Source organism: Manduca sexta, unplaced genomic scaffold, assembly GCF_014839805.1.
Source record: "Manduca sexta isolate Smith_Timp_Sample1 unplaced genomic scaffold, JHU_Msex_v1.0 HiC_scaffold_2708, whole genome shotgun sequence".
Taxonomy (NCBI): Eukaryota; Metazoa; Arthropoda; class Insecta; order Lepidoptera; family Sphingidae; genus Manduca; species Manduca sexta.
The window spans coordinates 1-20,623 of NW_023593699.1; the positions used below are offsets into that span (position 1 = coordinate 1).

The 20,623-nt window shown below is 37.6% G+C and overlaps 2 protein-coding genes across 2 annotated transcripts; both read left to right on the forward strand.

Moving 5' to 3' along the window:
• Nucleotides 1–248: 248 nt before the first annotated feature.
• Nucleotides 249–15,647, forward strand: LOC119192374 (methionine--tRNA ligase, cytoplasmic-like). Its single transcript, XM_037446194.1, is given in 25 exon segments — nucleotides 249–460; nucleotides 701–854; nucleotides 1,143–1,286; nucleotides 1,884–1,982; nucleotides 3,777–3,916; nucleotides 4,206–4,322; nucleotides 4,678–4,753; nucleotides 5,151–5,278; nucleotides 5,818–5,922; nucleotides 6,795–6,972; nucleotides 7,460–7,547; nucleotides 7,550–7,623; nucleotides 8,251–8,352; nucleotides 8,705–8,822; nucleotides 9,243–9,313; nucleotides 9,870–9,967; nucleotides 10,353–10,501; nucleotides 11,267–11,399; nucleotides 12,250–12,393; nucleotides 13,873–14,011; nucleotides 14,349–14,414; nucleotides 14,712–14,900; nucleotides 15,051–15,227; nucleotides 15,516–15,594; nucleotides 15,597–15,647. Coding segments are annotated over 25 exon segments (3,000 nt in total). The 5' UTR covers nucleotides 249–263; the 3' UTR covers nucleotides 15,632–15,647.
• Nucleotides 15,648–17,772: 2,125 nt separating this feature from the next.
• Nucleotides 17,773–20,538, forward strand: LOC119192375 (gastrula zinc finger protein XlCGF7.1-like). The gene is given in 5 exon segments (XM_037446195.1): nucleotides 17,773–18,318; nucleotides 18,610–18,740; nucleotides 19,466–19,596; nucleotides 19,966–20,011; nucleotides 20,014–20,538. Coding segments are annotated over 5 exon segments (870 nt in total). The 5' UTR covers nucleotides 17,773–17,923; the 3' UTR covers nucleotides 20,181–20,538.
• The last annotated feature ends 85 nt before the right edge of the window (nucleotides 20,539–20,623 follow it).

The following is a 20,623-nucleotide window of genomic DNA, read 5'->3' on the forward strand; positions in this document are numbered from 1 at the left end:
CTTTGCATGCATTGTAGCCTATACTTATCTTAGGAAATATTTTTAAAATTTAATTTATGATTTTTTTGTTATCACTGTAATAACATAATTTAACAAAGCACAATATTTTAATACTTGATGTTACAATGTAATATTCTTCTAAATAATTTTACAATATACATATATAAGCACTGCCTGTATATAAAGAGCTAACTAATTATCTACCTAAAAATTTAAAATATTGTGAATCGGATTGACCGATACTCTGTTGTCACACTTTCTCTATGCCTTTGTTCCTAACTTATTTTTCTGGTGGTGCGGTGGTTGTGGGTTATACCGAGGCTGACGTGATTGCAGATGTATTCGCAGGGCCACGCCAACTACCGCTGCTTGAGGTGGACCCAGAGCTCAGCTTCTTCTCAAGCAATGCTGCCACGCAGTATCTATTCCCCATTTTAGATTTGTCTGAGGATGGGCAGTGGTGAGTATTTAATACTAGGATTTTATACAGGAAGTTGTTTATTAATTGGTTATAATAATCCAAATACTATATTTGCAAATTCAAATTTAATAAATACAAATAAGAAACCATTTAAGTGACAAATTTACTTTTCCATTTAACAGTTATTAATGAAAAGATAATTTTATGTACTTGCATCAAAAGAATGGATTCATATTCAGAAAAATATTATTTGTATCTAACTTTAAAGTATATTTTCAGTCAACAATTGCAAGAATGGGAAGCAACTCGTCTGCAGCCAGCCATAGCTGCTGTGGTATCATCTAAGACAGTGCCCTCAGATCTCAAACAAGCACTCCAAGCGTCTTTACAAACTGTGGATGCTCTATTACAGAAGCACAAGTATTTGCTCGGCGTAAGTAGTGTTACCTTTTAATTTATAATTTAAAATGTCAATTTTTTATGTTTGGTGGTTTTAAATGAGCTCTTGGTAATGTTGATATCTTAGTGGTCAAACAGTTATGGGAAGATATTGTTAGTATATCTTTTCCAGAAATACGAATTTCAGCATTATGCATAGAATAAGTAATGTGGTATTTTTAATTGATATTGAATTGATCATAAGTCCAAAACATTCCTAAAGGAAGCTAATAAGAACTATCTTTTAGAAAATGATGAGTCTTTTTTTTATATTTATGATCAGGAGAAGCTGTCAGCAGCCGACATTGCGATATGGAGTACATTGTATCCGCTGCAGCACAATAATGATCTCAAACAACAGTATATGAATGATTTTGTAAACTTGGCACGGTGGGGCCAAGAACTAGCAGCTGCTAAGGCTGTGCAGGTACATTTTTTGAACTGCTAATAGCTTAAGTTTGATTTTTTTTTATTTATGCTTCATTATGATTTATAGGACATAAACAAATAGCTCAATATTTTTTTATTTATTAATGCTTCATTATCCTTTATAGGATTTAACCAAATAACTCAAATATACTTTTAACTTAATATTTGATAATTGATGCTTAAACATCATTCAAAGGCTCACTAAAACAAGCTAACACATTGATGAGTGATGTCATTTACATGGTTATAATTGATTGTACCTTGAGTTCTGGTAGTTTATGTAATAGGTTATTTTAGAGCTCATCTTTTTGGGACAAAAATATGTTTTGATTGATTTTAATGGTCACTAAAATGTATTTATTACCAATAACTAACTATTTTTATGTGTGTAATTTAAATATAAAAAATCACGTCGAATTGATAAGCTCCTCCTTTTTGAAGTCGGTTAAAAATAAAACTATTTTACCAATAATCATCATATTAGAAATATAATCTTATTGACATATTATCTACTCCTATTGTGGACCGTACCTAGACTGGTTAATATTCAATGTTTGTACATTTTAATCTCTATTTATAACTATTCACACTATAGGAAGCAGTAAAGCAGTGGGGTGGATCTCCTGAAGGTCCGTTCGGGGCGTCATCAGCCCTCGGCATTCCGCAAGTGGCGAGCCTGGCCTCGCTAATTATTGTAAGTTTCAAAATAATTACATTATTTATCTACATAGATTTTAGTTTTAACATAATACTAATCTGTCTATAGTTTTAGTTATTATGATTTAAGAATTATTAATTTAAATCCAACTTAATTTAATGTAGGATAGCAAATATATGTATATTTAAGAAGTAATTATATCTTTCATTTAAATAATATAAGGTGTAGCCCACAATGTTACTCACAGGTGGGAAGCAATGTGTGACTATAACATATAAATTGTAGGTAAAAACTAAACATAAATTGATAGTATCAGCTTTTTTTTTTTTTTTTATTATTGTTTCACAAACCAGACGATACAATTTTACTTAATTCTAATAACATTTTCGTTACTTATTTATATAAATGTATGTCCTAAAATAGTGAACGCGGCGTACATATAACTTAACTTTTATAAATTATCTTATAAATGTGGGCTCAAAATCTTTTAACTACACATAAAATAAAATAGAGAAAAAAAGAACATAACAAAAGGGTGTTATACAATTACCTTTAAGCTAAATTCTAGCTGATGAAAAGGAGGAGAAGGAGAAAATGTCAAATTGCTGCCTAATGCCATTGTAGCCCGAAACCATGCGATATAATGCGGAATGTTGCCCCAGATTAGTTTTTAAATGTGGTGTCGCCAAGGTTTTGCGATTGCAAAGACGACTACCTTGGCGGGGACCACAATTTGAATCTTCTCCAACAAATTTTCACATTCAATATAGCCGTTCATTAACTTATAAAGAAACAAAATATCCGCAATTTTCCTCCTATGAGACAAAGAATTTAGTTTGTAATATTCTAGTCTAGATTCATAATTCTTAAGAAATTTACACTTGCCACTTATATAAGATGTTTGATAAAGAAACCGTTTCTGTACACATTCAACTTTGTTATGGTGGACTTCATATGTAGGATTCCAAATAGAACTTCCATACTCCAAAATACTTCTTATAGTGCAATTATAAACGGAATGACCACAGCAGGATCTCTAAAAGATTTTAATTGTCTTAAAATGAAACCAGATAAACGGGATGCTTTTTACAATTTCATTCATGTGGTAGTGATAACTCAGTTAACTATCCAAAAATACTCCCAAGTCACGAATGACAAACACTTCTTCAAGTGGAAAGTTATTGATGAAATAACCGGTAGAATGGATCGTCTGACTACGCTTTCGAGTAAATTTTATATGCTTACATTTACTTACATTTAACACCATCTGATTTATTCTACACCACTCAGAGACAATATCAATTTTAGTTTGTAATTTGTCTGTATCCTGTGGAGATTCAATGATTTCATATAGCTTTAAATCGTCTGCGTACATTGTGAATTTACTCTTTAACAAGTTAGCTAAGTCATTTATGAATATAAGAAAAATAAAGGACCTATGTGAGATCCTTGCGGTATTCCTGATGGTACAGTATTTATCTGTGACTTAAAACCCTCTACGACTACCATCTGAGATCGGTTTCGCAGATACGAATCACACCAGCGCAATAATGAACCGTGTATACCCATGGCTCTGACCTTAGCAAGCAAAATGTCATGATTTATAAGATCGAACGCTTTGCTAAAGTCGGTGTATACAGCATGTACCTCTTTGCCACCATCTATAGCTTCAGTAATATCACTAGTAAAACTTAAAAGATTTGTTGTAGTGGATTTTTTGAGGAGAAAACCGTGTTGTGCTGGATTGAGCCGTTGTTTGACATGCCAATATATTTACAATAGCACATATTAAATTTACATATATTAAATTTAGCTTTACAATATTCATAGTTATTTTTTGATTGTAGGTCACCCGAAGATGGTGTTGCGACTGAGGCAGGTCCAACGCCGGAAGAGGTGGAAGCGGCGAAGGAGAATTGGCTCAACGGACTTAAAAACCTCCAGGAACCACTACCAGAAGCGAAGATAGTGTAAGCTTTTTAGGCTATAGTAAATTTTATTAAAATTCATAGATGGCGCTGAAATCAAATTATACCATAAAGTTGTAACTACCCTCGCAAATAATATTAATAATTGACAAAATTATTGTGCTAATGATTATAACAAGATATCATAAAGAAACGAAAAGAATAAACATTTATAAATATATAGTTATACTTTTCAGTACAATATAAATTGTAAAACTTACTTAGAGACCTTAGTTCCGTAGATATTATCAGCTATTTCATTTTGGGTGATACAAAAGTAATATTTATTTAGATTACCAATAAAAGGCCGTAAGAACATGTTAGTAACGGCGGCGCTGCCGTACGTGAACAACGTGCCGCATCTCGGCAATATTATCGGGTGTGTGCTCTCCGCCGATATATTTGCAAGGTAAGCAAATTATATTTTATACAATTTAAGTTATTTTACTCGTATTTTTTTTATCAAAAATATTATATAAATATAAAATTATTAACAAGATATAAACCTTTGAAATTCGATATAAGGCTATATTGCAAAATTGAATATAGTAAAATACCCTATTGAATAATGGATGAACAAATTACACTTGAAGCTGGGCTGGGCTGAGTTATAAGATACCTAGGTCCTGGTGTCCTTATCGCGACCATGTACAATTATTTCTTGTTTGTTTGCTGTAAATTATGTAATTATTAGGTTTTTTAGCGTGTATAATTTATACATTTAAAGTTGAATTACTCTATAATATTATCTTGTATGACTACAGGTATTGTCGATTGTGTGACTACAACACTTTATTCGTTTCCGGCACAGACGAGTATGGAACAGCCACTGAAACGAAGGTTAGCATTTTCTCTGTTAAATAATTTATATTATTTGCTATGGGAGTAAGTTCCTGGGATAAAATTATGTAATCCAGGACATGATTTAGCCGTGTGCCAAATTTCATTTAAATCTGTTTATTTGTTTTGCCTTTACTACAAGTAAGAAGTAAGATAATATCAGGACAACAAAATCACATTATAACCGTATCTCTACGTTTATACTATTTCTCTATGTTGTGGGAATTAGGGCACTTCCAGGTGTCATTCTACAGAACGGCCTTACGGACCACTCGTCAAATAAACAAAAACCATAACTTATAGAATATACCATCAACGTAACGTCATATTGTAAATCAAAGAATGATTTATCTGTCGCTTTAATTATTGATGTTATCTAAGTGTATTATTATCCTAGGCGTTGGAGGAGGGTCTGACGCCGCGTCAGATCTGCGACAAATACTTCGACATTCACAACTCGGTGTACCGGTGGTTCAACATCGGCTTCGACTACTTCGGACGCACGAGCACCGACGAGCAGACATTGTAAGTAATACACTATATAGGTCATTTCATCCACGAAGACGCGTCCTACCGCTTTTTGTGGATGGGTGTAGTTGGGGTGTCATGGGGTAAGGGGACTAATCCAAGCCTCGGCCCGGACGCTATCCATAGTAGTGTGCGTGTGCTCTCATGCTGGTTAGGCACACTCACGCCCACTATAACCGATTAGGGAAAATAGTGGAGCGCGTTTTTGTGAATCAAATGATCTATACACCCCACTAGCTCTATCGTCAAAGGCGCCTCCTTACGGCCAATGATCAAAGCTCGATCGTTTAAAATTAGTCCGTACGTGGTGTGCGTAAGACGCACGAGTTTGGATGCCGGCGTCCGTGTGGGCTTGAGAGTTAGTCTAGTATAGACAGTATCATCCATGAGGGCCGAAGGCTGGAGCGGAATAAAACAGAATTCAAAGACTAAGTATATTGCTACTAGAATAATGAAAAAAACTGTCACATGAAATGTATTTTTTTTTTCTTGATACTGCAACACTAAATACTAATAATGATTATTATTTGTTACAGAATAGCACAACAGATGTTCCTCAAATTGAGAGAGAACGGGTTCATCAGCTCACAGTCAGTGGATCAGCTTCTTTGTCAAAACTGCGACAGGTTTTTGGCTGATAGGTAAGAATGACAATAATAATCTAAAACATGATACATATTATGTTTTCTCATAAACTTATAAATAAAGATTCCAAAATATATTAGTCAGATCCTTTATTTCAAAATTTCCTAAATTGACAGTAAGTATTACAATCATCAAAACAAAGCAATATGATTTTTTTAATCTTAGGTATGCAATGGTATTACCACACGTTTTAGCCGATTACCCGAGAATAATAACGCTTTTATTTAGTAACTAGATTGTAATTTCTCTATATTAAGGCTTGTTTCACAACTTTGAGTTAATTTTATTTAACAGTCATATTTTCCCAGTACTCATTTTATTATTATTTATTTAGGAGCATAGATTAGAGTATGACTTTTGTTCATCATCATCATCATCATAACGTTTCATCGTAACGTTTTCCTGTACGCCCCAACCCACCCCTCCAAAAGTTACATTTTTTTTGTAATATTTACAATTATGCTACGCAAAGTACCGGAAAGTAGCTAAAATATCTTTGTTTTAGGAGACCCCCCTCCCCTTCAAATTACGTTACGTAATACTTTACGGCAGGGGTGGCCAACTTGGTAAGACCCAAGATCTATTTTTCACTGATGATACTCTGTGCGATTTACCAAGCTACATACATCTTGAAATCTTAAATGAAACAAAATAGTTCAGTACACAATTTATTATTATTTTGATTAAAAAATGATACAAGACGATGCCTGCGGCAGTTAGTGATTAGGTATGTTGCGCGGTCTGTTCTACGTATTTATATTTTTGCCTTGCCACGATCGACTGGACTTGATGTCGCGATCGACCGGTTGGCCACCCCTGCTTTACGGCCTATTAGAGTAATTATATATCCGTCGCTGGTATGCATCAGGTTCGTGGAGGGCACGTGTCCGCACGCGGGCTGCGCGTACGAGTCTGCGCGGGGCGACCAGTGCGACAAGTGCGGCAAACTCATCAACGCCACGGAGCTGCTGCAGCCGCGGTGCAAGCTCTGCGGACACCAGCCCACAATCAAACCCAGCGAGCAGCTGTTCATAGAACTTGGACAGGTAGGTTGTTGGTTTGGTTTGTTTAGGTAGAATAAGGTGCCTCCGCAACGTATGATTAATGGTAGGAGACTGCACATTTACCTTTAGAGGAACGGATCTGTTTCTCTAGGCAAGTTCTACATCTAGGGAATTTTTGGCTGGACCGACAGCAGCCTCTCCTAAGGTTGATGTTCAGGGCTGGTATTTAATAGCCAATAGCATGCATAGTGTCGTGAAAATTGACTATTGCGTTTGATATTCGATTAACATCCGTTTGACACGCAAACAATGCAATGGATTGAAGAAGTTTCGTTGCAACCGCAACTTACTTATAAATATTATAGTACTCGTTTTTACTACATATAGACTATATATATATATATATATATATATATATATATATATATATATATATATATATATATATATATATATATATATATAAAATGTACCGTAAAATATTTACGAACTTACCACATACTAACTTTAATGTTAACTTATCTTTCAGCTCGAGCCGTCAATAAGAACTTGGATATCGACAGTGGAAAAGGACTGGTCGCCGTCCGCCAGGGCCGTCGCCAGGTCGTGGTTGCGGGAGTGCTGCGCGCCAGGGCTGTCACTAGGGACCTTAAGTGGGGAGTGCCTGTACCCATAGAAAAATACAGTAATAAGGTAAATAATTAATTACTACAAATTCATAATTCGATAGCCTAGTTGGTTGTGGAACGGACTGCCGAGACGAATGCCCGCATGTTCATATCTTAAGGGCACACACCTCAGACGTTTCTAAAAAAATTATGTGTGTATTCTTTGTAAATTATCGCTTGCTTTAACGGTGAAGGAAACCATCGTGAGGAAACCTGCATACCTGAGAAATTCTCTATAGGAAGTTTCGAGGGTGTGTGAAGTCTACCAAGCCGCATTAGGCCAGCGTGGTAGACTAAAGCCTAATCCCTCTCATTAGTAAAGGAGGCCCGTGCCCAACAGTGGAATAGTATATAATACAGGGCTGATATTATAATTCATAATTTGTGCAATACACGTTATATTATATCTGTATCACCCATTGAATACTATTAAACTGTAATGACTTATGTACTCAACATATAAAAAACGAACTGATTACGAGCTTTATTGATCAGTGCACTTGCCTCGCAAATAACAGAATTTGTTATACTACATACTAATGCAAATGAAACACGAAACACGCGTACGATGTATCTGTAATCGAAACACGTTGCCAACTCGTTAAAACATGCGCATGCGCCTAACATTGAACCAAGTTTGTTTGTGTCGCAGGTGTTTTACGTATGGTTCGACGCGCCCATCGGTTACATGAGTATAACACAATCTGCCACTAAACAATACGAGAAATGGTGGAAACCGGATAAAGACTGTGAAGTGAGTACAATTCTTGTATATTTATATTTGAACGGGTTATAAAATACGATTTGATATAAAATATGTATTTGATGTTTATTACTATATACATAAAGATGAACTTAGCCATATTGAAACAAAATTGATCACCGGTAGAAAGAGATAAAGAATCAAAGTGGACAATTATTTTCTATGCAGTCCACTAGTTATATCTCTAGCGAGAAACTAGTCTAGGATAATGCAATAATAATCATTGAGATCTCTCATAGCACTCTTTAACTTACTTTCGAAGTAATTAACATAGAACCGTATAACTTAAGGTAACATTTGATGATAGTGTTCTAGATTTATCTATGACTTCACCCTGTTACAGGTAACATTATGCCAATTCATGGCGAAGGACAACGTACCATTCCACGCGGTGATGTTCCCCGCGACGCTACTCGGAGTCAACGAGGGACACGTGCTAGTCAAACATCTGTACGCCACAGGTATTAAGAACTATATTTAACTGCACAAAAAAATAAAACTAGTTTATATATTGGTCTATGTTGGTATATATATGTATGTGGTTAATGAATGTCCTCTAGCTTTTATTTAACTCCAATTAATATATTCCGTAACATATTATGATTAAATTTAAAATGTCCATATGTTTTAATTGTTATTTAGAAGAAATAATAATTATAATTATCCCTATACATTGTTTTAACGTCACATAAGCAACTTTGTTCGGCTACGTGATAAATAAAGTATTTTATTTTTTATTAACTGTGCAATGTTTCTTTATGCTTATCGTGAAGGATTTATTATGATGATTGGCTTCTTGGTTAACATTATCAGGGGATTTTACCTTAAAAATGTATTTTAATATTTTAGACATTTTTTTACAATAAGTGTTTTATTCACAGAATATCTGAATTACGAGGAGAGCAAGTTCTCGAAATCGCGAGGTGTGGGCGTTTTCGGAACCGATGCACAGGTTAGTAACTTTCAGGGTGGTTCGATATTAATGATGAATTACGCTTATTACGATATAAGAAGCTACAATTTTATCCCTTCGTTGTCAGGAAACATTTACTTATAGTCTCAATTTATTAGGAACTGAACAACTTAAAAGTCATCCGCATCATTGTAAAATAAACATGTGTAATTCTTTAAATACTTTCCCGAAAACCGAATGAATGAATCCTTCCAAGCCGGATTTCGGCTTCGGCGGCAAATTCCAACAGAGATCAGCCAAGTACGCAGGACACATTATTGTTACCTGTGCGTTATTGCGTACACAAGTGTGTGCGCAATACAGGTACACTCTCCGTTCCTTCACTCTCACAGTCCGGTGACACGGCAATGGAGATCAGGCGCAGGTCCAACGTTTTTACGTGCTTTTCGTGGTACGGGGTATCACACCGCTATCTTACCGACTCTGAGCTGCGACTGAGTAGTTTTTAAAATGGAAAAATCTAGTCACATTTATTAATCTCAACCCTTTTAATTATAACATGGTTTTTATTGAAGCTTTACATAATTTTATTTAGGAAACGGGCATCCCTTCGGACGTGTGGCGCTTCTACCTCGCCAGCATACGACCAGAAACCTCCGACTCGAGCTTCAGTTGGACCGAACTTGGAACAAGGTAATTATTCAATAAGAATGGGGCTATTTTTAAACGACTTTCAATTCGATTGTATTATTTGTAATGTGTATTTGATATTTAAAAACGGACAATGCGACTGTGCGCCCATACCGATATTTTTATTTGTAGGTTTGTATCGTAAACAATAATTCTATGTATGTACGTCTGTACGATCGCTTTTTCTATTTCACTTCTCTGCCCGTATTCACATGAGAGATATATACAAGCGCATATTTTATTATGTATATCCATGTAACCGCAAGTAGTATACTTAATATGGTACTTCTAATTAAAATTTTCATCGATATGTATTGTAAAATCAAAAACAATATAAATCACTACAATTTGAATTCGTAATCGTGTACTAAATTTGTTTTTTATTTAGAAACAACTCGGAGCTGCTGAACAACCTGGGCAACTTCTGCCACCGGTCGTTGAGTTTCTGCGCGAACACGTTCAAGGGCCGCGTGCCCGACCTCACGCTCACGCACGCGGACTACGAACTGATAGCACTCGTCAATAGGGAGATAGTTGGTGAGTGAACGATTATAGCCCGGACTATTATAAAAATAAGTGTTATTTTTAATATAAAAATAAGTGTTTTTTTTAATATAAAAATAAGTGTTTTTTTATATAAAAATAAGTGTTTTTTATATAAAAATCAGTGTTTTTTTTAATATAAAATTAAGTATTTTTTATATAAAAATAAGTGTTTTTTTATATAAAAATCAGTGGTTTTTTTATATAAAAATAAGTGTTTTTTGATATAAAAATAAGTGTTTTTTTACATAAAAATAACACGCCGCTCATTTGTTGTGAAGTGATATAATTATAGTCTATATTTTAGGCTCTATAATTATATCCTTTAAACTCGATAAAATGATGCTTTGAATTGAAGTTTGTTGGCACAAATAGACCACGGATAGTATCTACCCAAATAAAGTCTTTAACATTGTAGTTTTTCGGCATACAGTTAGGTAATAGATCTACCTTACCTAAATATATTTCGTAAGAGACTTACCAAGTATGACCATGTATATATCGACGTTTGAAAGGCTAAGACTTAAGCGACATTTGTTTTGCGATACTAAGTTTCATACATATTTAAAATCAGCACTTTTTTCTTTCTTTTTTTTTTTTTTAGCTAGTTAAACTTTTTCTATAAAAATGTCGCTTAAGTCAATTGGCGTTTCAACAGTCGATATTTTTTTTATAACTGTACTCTTTTAAATACACTTCAAAAAGGAAGAAATAATTTTTTATCCCGCTATCCGAATAAAACGATTCATTTATCCGTAGCGTACGTGCAGCACATGGAGAAGGGCCGACTGAGAGACGCGCTGCGACACGTGCTATCGATATCGCGCCTCGGCAACCACCACATGCAGGCCGAACAACCTTGGGTGTTGCTCAAGGGATCTGATGAGGACAAGTGAGTGTTACATTATAGAGATTATCCAGGGATGTAACGTCATATTGTGCTGATCGATGATTTTTAGTAAACACAAAATAAGACTCATTGAAATCACTTTGATATAAAAAATTGTACTCATGAAGAGAGGTGCTTGTTTTACTATATGGGTAAAAACCGCTTAGATGTTAAATATAAGACGACCAAATACAAAAGTGAAACATTTTACTGACGGCCTTAACTCGATTCTGCAAAGTGGTTTCGGGTTAAGCAGAAAGCCGGTTTATTCTGCAATTTTTTTATGGTCATGCCAAAGTGACCCCACTGCACCTGATGGTAACTAGAGTGGGGTCCAGATAGAGTGTCGCAGACGAAAGATATTTATCCCTCGCTAGTCGACCCAATTATTCCGGCCAGTTTGAACCCGGAAATATATAGGCTGATACCGGAATACGAGTTTTTTTCTATCGTTTTTTTTTGTGTATTGTGGTCACTATCCGAGCGGATACTTACCATCAATTTTTTTTTATAAACATGCTCTGACCCCAATAGGAGTAGACGCAGCCCCGGATCTGGGGGGAGGGGGGGGGCAAGCCAGGGCCCGTGCCCCGGGCGGCGAATTTAGAGGGCAGCAAAGTCAAACTTGGCAGACAATACACAACTTATTATTAACGCAACTTTGACTACTGAGACATCCAGTACATTACACATATAAATTATTTCCCGCGGGGAGCGAAATCATGATGATAATGATGACAAAAGTAAAAATATAGGTGGTCAGGGGCGGCATTATCCAGATGTTGCCCCGCCTCCAAAAAATTCAAGATCCGGGACTGAGTAGACGATGAAATAACGTTGAATCGTTTTGCAGAGAGCGCGGCGGCGCGGCCATCGCGCTGTGCTGCCAGCTCGTCGCGCTCGTGTGCGCCGCGCTCGCGCCCTTCGCGCCCGACGCCGCGCGCCGCCTGCGCGCGCAGCTCGGCCTGCCCGCCAGCGCGCTGCGGATCAACCCCGCGTGAGTACACCTCCCACCACCACACACTTGTAGCACTCATTACATCGCGCTGTGCTGCCAGCTCGTCGCGCTCGTGTGCGCCGCGCTCGCGCCCTTCGCGCCCGACGCCGCGCGCCGCCTGCGCGCGCAGCTCGGCCTGCCCGCCAGCGCGCTGCGGATCAACCCCGCGTGAGTACACCTCCCACCACCACACACTTGTAGCACTCATTACATCGCGCTGTGCTGCCAGCTCGTCGCGCTCGTGTGCGCCGCGCTCGCGCCCTTCGCGCCCGACGCCGCGCGCCGCCTGCGCGCGCAGCTCGGCCTGCCCGCCAGCGCGCTGCGGATCAACCCCGCGTGAGTACACCTCCCACCACCACACACTTGTAGCACTCATTACATCGCGCTGTGCTGCCAGCTCGTCGCGCTCGTGTGCGCCGCGCTCGCGCCCTTCGCGCCCGACGCCGCGCGCCGCCTGCGCGCGCAGCTCGGCCTGCCCGCCAGCGCGCTGCGGATCAACCCCGCGTGAGTACACCTCCCACCACCACACACTTGTAGCACTCATTACATCGCGCTGTGCTGCCAGCTCGTCGCGCTCGTGTGCGCCGCGCTCGCGCCCTTCGCGCCCGACGCCGCGCGCCGCCTGCGCGCGCAGCTCGGCCTGCCCGCCAGCGCGCTGCGGATCAACCCCGCGTGAGTACACCTCCCACCACCACACACTTGTAGCACTCATTACATCGCGCTGTGCTGCCAGCTCGTCGCGCTCGTGTGCGCCGCGCTCGCGCCCTTCGCGCCCGACGCCGCGCGCCGCCTGCGCGCGCAGCTCGGCCTGCCCGCCAGCGCGCTGCGGATCAACCCCGCGTGAGTACACCTCCCACCACCACACACTTGTAGCACTCATTACATCGCGCTGTGCTGCCAGCTCGTCGCGCTCGTGTGCGCCGCGCTCGCGCCCTTCGCGCCCGACGCCGCGCGCCGCCTGCGCGCGCGCAGCTCGGCCTGCCCGCCAGCGCGCTGCGGATCAACCCCGCGTGAGTACACCTCCCACCACCACACACTTGTAGCACTCATCACAACACCATTATAAATGTTAGCTTTTAGGCCAGATAGTTCAAATTAGTAATTTCTTGCACATACTTGGGACTATTTTATAGGGATAAAACCTCAATCAGAGGGAGACAGAATCATTCAGATTCTATGCCCCAATCAGAGGCAAGAATCGCACGCAATATTTGCTAATAATAGCTATTAAATTTTTGTATCATAATTTAGACAAGCGAGAACTAAAAACTCGCATGCAATTATATCATACGAAAAACACTCACTGTGACTGGATTACACGATGACATTTTGTCTCGTACATTAGAATATCATGCAAATCATTATGAACATCTAAAAAATTCGTATACGATTTTCGATTGTAATACTAACAACAGAGTTGTCTAATATCATGTCTAATATTATAATTATCATGTAAATAGAACTATTTAACGATTGCAGAAATCCATCGCTGATCCAATATTTGCCGCCTGGTCACGTGATCGGCAAACCGGAGCCTCTTTTCGCGAAAATCGAACAAGATCTATTGGATAAACTGCGTGCCAAGTACGCTGGCACGCAGAGCGAGCGGGCGAATAAGGTAACAGTAATAGTTACCTTCTAATTATTAATGTTTTGTAATTTTTTTTCCCCTTAAGTTGTTAAATGATATTAAAACGCGTCAACACAGCTCCTTTAAAACAATATGTGCAGAATGCAGAAAAAGATTTTTCTATAAACCCCTATATAAAGTTTAATTATTTTTTGCATTATAGCGGTTGTTTATTTATTTCTAATAATCTTACTTATTTCTAGTCAATTGATTATTTCTATTTTCTTTTCTGTTAACTATAGCAAATATAATTGTAATTACTATCTCAGTATTTTTTATAAAAATCAATGAATCAAATGTGAAAGGCCTTTTTATGTTTTAACAGGAGAATGGCTCTGCCCAAGGTGGTTCAAATTCAGTAGCCGATCTCGAAAAGGCTGTTGCGGCACAGGTATAAAATGCATTGTTTTATATTATTTTTAATAACAATTACTGGGTACATAATATACCGCATAATGATTATGATTTTTTTCTACTTATAAGATGACAATAGACCTAGGCTCACTGTCCATCAGGCAGCAGCCTAGAGCTGATTGATACGTAGTCTTCCAATAATACATATATTATGGTCTACAATTTTTATTTTCTATCTGAAGTAAGTTTTTGAAGACAAAACCTCACGATTATTTTTGTGATTATTATCGAATCTTTCTTAGATTAATTCTTATTACTAATTATCCTCTGCCAGGGCGAGACAGTGCGAAAACTCAAAGCGTCAACGAAAGACAAGACCGTGTGGCAGCCGGAGGTGAACAAACTGTTGGAGCTGAAGAAACAGCTCGCAGCGGCCCAGAGTCAGGCGCAAGCTGCGCCGGCGCCGACCCAAGTCAACGGCGCTGGCGATGTTGCCAGCTTAGAGAAAGCTATTGCCGAACAGGTGTAGTAAAATAACTTGTGGATTATACAAACCAACGAAAAAATTCATTCTTATATATATATATACATAAATACTCACCATGATTTGTTAAACATCACTTATAAATTACTTCAGTATTCATTTATTTTATTTTTACTTAAATGAATGCAGGGCGATAAAGTGCGACAACTCAAAGCTTCAACAAAAGACAAGGCAGTATGGCAACCAGAAGTGGATAAACTGTTGAGTTTGAAGAAACAACTCGCTGCGGCGCAGGCCCAGGGCGCCAGCTCATCCAACGCGCCGGCCGAAGATGCTGCTAGCCTTGAAAAAGCTATAGCTGAACAGGTAGATAGTTATCACTTATTATCGGTGTTAACTGTTAAACAACTAAACCCATAATACTTCTAATAGTAACATTGTTGCAGCATACATAAGAAAAATACGTTAAAAGGTTGCTGCTGACAATATTAGCCTGCTTTGCTTTTCATACATTGATTATACCCAAAAGGACTAATAAAACTTTTACATATATTTATGATGCCTTCGAGTAATTTCAGTCCAATACTTTTTGTGTATTCAGCATGATCAATGTTCTAGATGAGGTATAAAAATAATTGTATTGTTTTTTTTTAGGGCGATAAAGTGCGAAAGTTGAAGGCGTCGACCAAAGATAAGGCGGTGTGGCAGCCAGAGGTGAATGTGCTGCTCGACCTGAAAAACGGCTCGCCGCGCTGCAGACAAGCAAATAAATTATTTATTCATCCATAGCCTATTATTTTATTATTTACTTAATAAAAAATATGCTAAAAAGTGTTTACCAAAGCACCGTGCGAGCCTTTTATAAGTGCTGTGTCGAGAGGTTGCCCGGTTTCAAATTTCTTTCAAGGCAAGGTGTAAGCGCTAGGCTTTGGGAAGTCCCCGCTGCAATTGTTTCCCTACCTGAACGCAAAAAACTTAAAAACTGCCCAGCAGATTTCGATGAAATTTGGCATGGAGATAGATTAAGACAGGGTAGACATAAGATATAGGGACAATCTAGATATAGGGTACTGTTTATCCCGGAAAAATTATAACGGGACTTTTAGTTTGTAAAACTCTCACACGGAAAAACTCGCGGGCGACTTATAAGTCGTTTTTTTTTATTAGTGACGTTCCAGGGGTATCATTATATGCCTTGGAACCAGTTCCGGATTTTTTTTATGAGTGTAGGCCCCTTTATTTCCTCCACCCATGATTTTCATTTGTTTGTATTATGGAAGGCACTAAAGTTAAATAAACGAATAATTAATTAAATCAAGTGAGCGTCCTCTGAAATCTGCCGCCCTTAAAAGCGTGTCGCCCATAGACCGCGGCCTATACGGCCTATTTACAAATTCACACTGCAGTTGGAACAATATTTCAATTTTTATTTTAAATAAAACTATATTAAACGCAATATACACATTTTACATTTCCAATCAGCAAGTCATCTTGTGTTTAAATATTTAATGTTTATTTTTCATTTATAAGTTTGTCTTTTAGTAAATTCGTTCGCGTAATGAGTATGTAAGCGACGATAGCCTAGTTGGGTATGGAACGGTCTGCCGAGACGAATGTCCGCAGGTTCAAATCCCAAGGGCACATACCTCTGACTTTTCTAAAAATCATGTGTGTATTCTTTGTGAATTTATCGTTCGCTTTAACGGTGAAGGAAAACATCGTGAGGAAACCTGCACATCTGAGAAGTTCCTCTGTAGGAATTTCGAAGGTGTGTGAAGTCTACCAATCCGCACTAGGCCAGCGTGGTGGACTAAGGCCTAATCCCTCTCAGTAGTAGAGGAGGCCCATGCTCAGCAGTGGGCAAGTATATAATACAGGGCTGATATTATTATAATGAGTATGTACTAAGGCAAAATAAATAAAATGGTTGGATTTATTTTTATTCCTATGGGTATATATTTGACCTGACTTCGAAAATTAGATTTGAAGATTTATCAAAAATAAGGAACTAATGTTTAAAGGAATTATTTAATTATCTGGGGATATAAAATTTTGTAGAACGGTAACACTGAATATTGTCATTTACTTCATGACGCTAATTTTACTGTGCAAATGCATCATTTAATTTCAATACTAAATAAAGGCGTTTTAAATCATGCAAATAACAGTGGATATATTTGGGAAAATATGTCGTGCGTGTCTTTGCGAATCAACAAATATGAAATCGTTGTTTATGAAAATCGATGGCGAAGATCGCAATCTTTTGGATGTTCTAACAAACATAGCTAATGTGAGAATTAAAACTGAGGATAAATTACCCAAACTGGTTTGTAATGAGTGTGAGACAATCATGTGCAAGGCTGAAGCTTTCAAACGGCGCTGTCTTGAATCTCAGACGATTTTGAGAAACGTATCCGGCGAATCGGATTCAAACTTTGAAACCGAGGAGGACGACAAAAAAACACACATAAAAGATGAAAAGAATGATAGTATATTAAAAAGTTTGTTAGACCTTCCAGCAGCCCCTCTCAATAGTGCCGTAAATGAAGAATTGGATATAAAAATACCAAATTTACCTGATGTAAGTTGTAGCCTACACTTATGTTGGAAATTTTGACAAAGCTTTGATTTGCGAAGATGTATTACAAATAGAGAATAGTGTTAAGGAAGAAGCCCATGACGAATTTGAACAGAATGATGACACTAGTTTTACTGATGAGCCATCGCCTTTTAACCCCCATTATACCCCGAATGTAAGACCAACACTGAAGAGAATTGCATGTACCACTCTAAAAAATGAACCTCAAAAAAATAAAACACAAAATAGGACATCATAAAAGGTATAACGTTAATAAATATGATAAACTCTATAAAAACTTGCAGACACTAGCATCATACCAATAAAACCAAATAGCCTGTCAGAAGTGTTATCTTCAATTCAGTACAGTTTCAGCATGGAATACACATCAGAATGCGCACAGAGAGGAGTCTAAAATGTACAATTATTCCAATGTGCTGTGTGTTCATGTAAGTTTAAGCACCGCAAGACTTTAGTAAGGCATATGAGGAAACACAACGAGCCAAACACTATTAAATACCACTGTGATAAATGTAAAAGAGAATTTAAGTATAAAGCACATTTGGAGAACCATATTATATCAGTACACTCTCAGAATGGATTTACATGTGACTATTGCATGCAGAGTTTTAATGACAAGGAAAGCTTGGAAATTCATAGAGATAAACATAAAACAGACAAACGGCATCAGTGTGAAGTTTGCAAAAAGACTTTTTACATGCTTTGTACTCTAAAAGATCACATGAGAACACACACGGGTGAGAAGCCATTTTTGTGTTCTGTGTGTGGTAAAGGGTTCAGTCAGAAGACAAACTTGGCACAGCACATGAGGAGACATCAAGGGCTGAAGCCATTTAAATGTGAAACTTGTGAGAAAAGGTGATTATATTAATTAACTTAGTTTAAATAATTTTGGTAGGAAGTAAAATTGGGATCGAGAATTGCAGGATACAGGCATATCATTATGTAAACTGCCTGCCTGATAACAAATACTATTAATCATTTATGATATTTGGAATAAAAGATAGAAGCTTGCTATTGTAAACATCTTTTACAATTAAAATTTCAACACAAATTCTCATACAATGAAAAAAATCAAAACAAACATTTAAAGAGCATGTTAAATAAAAGAAGTTGTATTCATAATCAAATAATTTCAATTTCTTTTAGATTTGTGTCTAAAGGCGAACTAGAAGCTCACAACCGCACACATAGCGGCGCGCACCCATTCGTGTGTGACGAGTGCGGCAATGGCTTCACGACTTCTAGCTCTCTGGTCAAACACCGCCGGATACACACGGGTAATGAAAATACAATGACTAACAGCACTCAGCTTAGAATATGGAATAATAAAAACACAATTAGACAACGAAAAGGTATGGACCTTTTTGTTGAAATATTTAGTTATCACAATTAGCTAACATGGGTTAGGTAATTGTGATAACTAAATGTTTGAGAGACCAATGTGTTAGTTGCAGATTAGTGCCTTGAAAAATCACAATGTAAGTCACGGTCATTGGTGTCAATTTAATTGCCCCATTAAAATGGAGCTGCAAGTCAACTGTAACCTATATACGAATATAGTTAAAATATTAATGCACAGCAACCACAAGTCAATGTTGACTGTTACCAAGATACAACTATAGCAAATATCCATAAGGGGGTTCTAAATTTTATGCATTCCCTGTCTAAAACGGTGTTCAAAATATTATGTTTCCATAATTTATTTTTGCTCCAATAATATGTCTAAAAAATTAGAATATTTTGTACCTTTCAAAAAATAATTGTGCTGAAACACAATTCTTGTTTTTCATCCATTTTTATATGTGTAAAACCTTTGACGTGTTTTGGAAAAAATAATCGAACACGGCGGTTTTAGTATGAAATAAAAAAATATGATTTAATCTACCATAATGATTTAGTACTTGGATGTATGAACATAGTATTTTTTTTTGTAATTGTGTGTATAATACCAAATAAAAAAAAGAAACAATTAAAAAAAAACGAATTCTTTTTAATACTGCAGGCGAGCGTCCATACATATGCGACATGTGTCCGATGCGGTTCACAGCTTCAGGTACACTAAAGAACCATCGCAGAACTCACACGGGAGAGCGGCCCTTCCAGTGCTCCTATTGTGAGAAGGCTTTTGTGCAGGTATAGACTAACATTATGTTGCTTATAATTATGACAATGTGTATGCCAAAATGTTTTGTAGCCTTTTCTTATTATTCCCCTCCTTAAATTTATACTTCTCTAAACGCGAAAACCTAATTTCGATTCCACTTCTAAATCCAAGATTTCAACATTTTCAAATCCAAACAAAGCTGCTATTTAGCCAGTGGTTCGAAAATCGTCTTTTTATTGAACCCATTCTATTTCGTAATTACATACTCATTACTGCTAAATAACTTATGAGCTATTTCTTCCTCAAATTAATTTACTATAAGTTCAATAATATGCAAATATCACCACATAAAATTAGTCAAACCATTTTATAAATTCTGGTTTTATATATTTTTCTAGCGGAACGATCTTATCTCCCACATTCGCTGTCACACTGGCGAGCGTCCTTCGTATGTTCGCTTTGTGGGCAGAGCTTCCGCAAAGCATCTGGCTTGAAGGCGCACGGACGCGTCCACGGGACAACGTCGGGCTTACGACAAGATCTGCGCCAGGACATTCGCCAGGAAATGAGACAGGAGTTGATGCTGAATGTGCATTGTGAACCGACACATTGAACTTTACTCGCCCTCTATTACGTGGGACCTGATAATATAGTTGGCAAAATATAGATATGATGATACCTCTGTTTGTCTCTTAAATGGGAAAAAGGTGGGAAGTTTAATTGTATGAGATGTTTTGATTGAGATGACTATTTGCTCTCTGAGAAGTTAGATACTTAACTCCTAAGGAAATTGTCTGGATGACTAATTATTGTTATTCCGTTACTACTTCTGGGTGTGATTTGTATGTTCGAGCGTTGATTTCCGAGCAAGAGTGGTCTACGTGTTTGTAGCTCACATTACGAAGTATACACATTGAACTTAAATTGAAAACTATAGGTACAATTAATACCATATATTTCATTGTGGAAAATACTGTAAATGTTAAATAATGAAATCAGGAAGCATTTATACAATATGAATTAATCATATTTTGTATCATGAAATTTTAACGATTT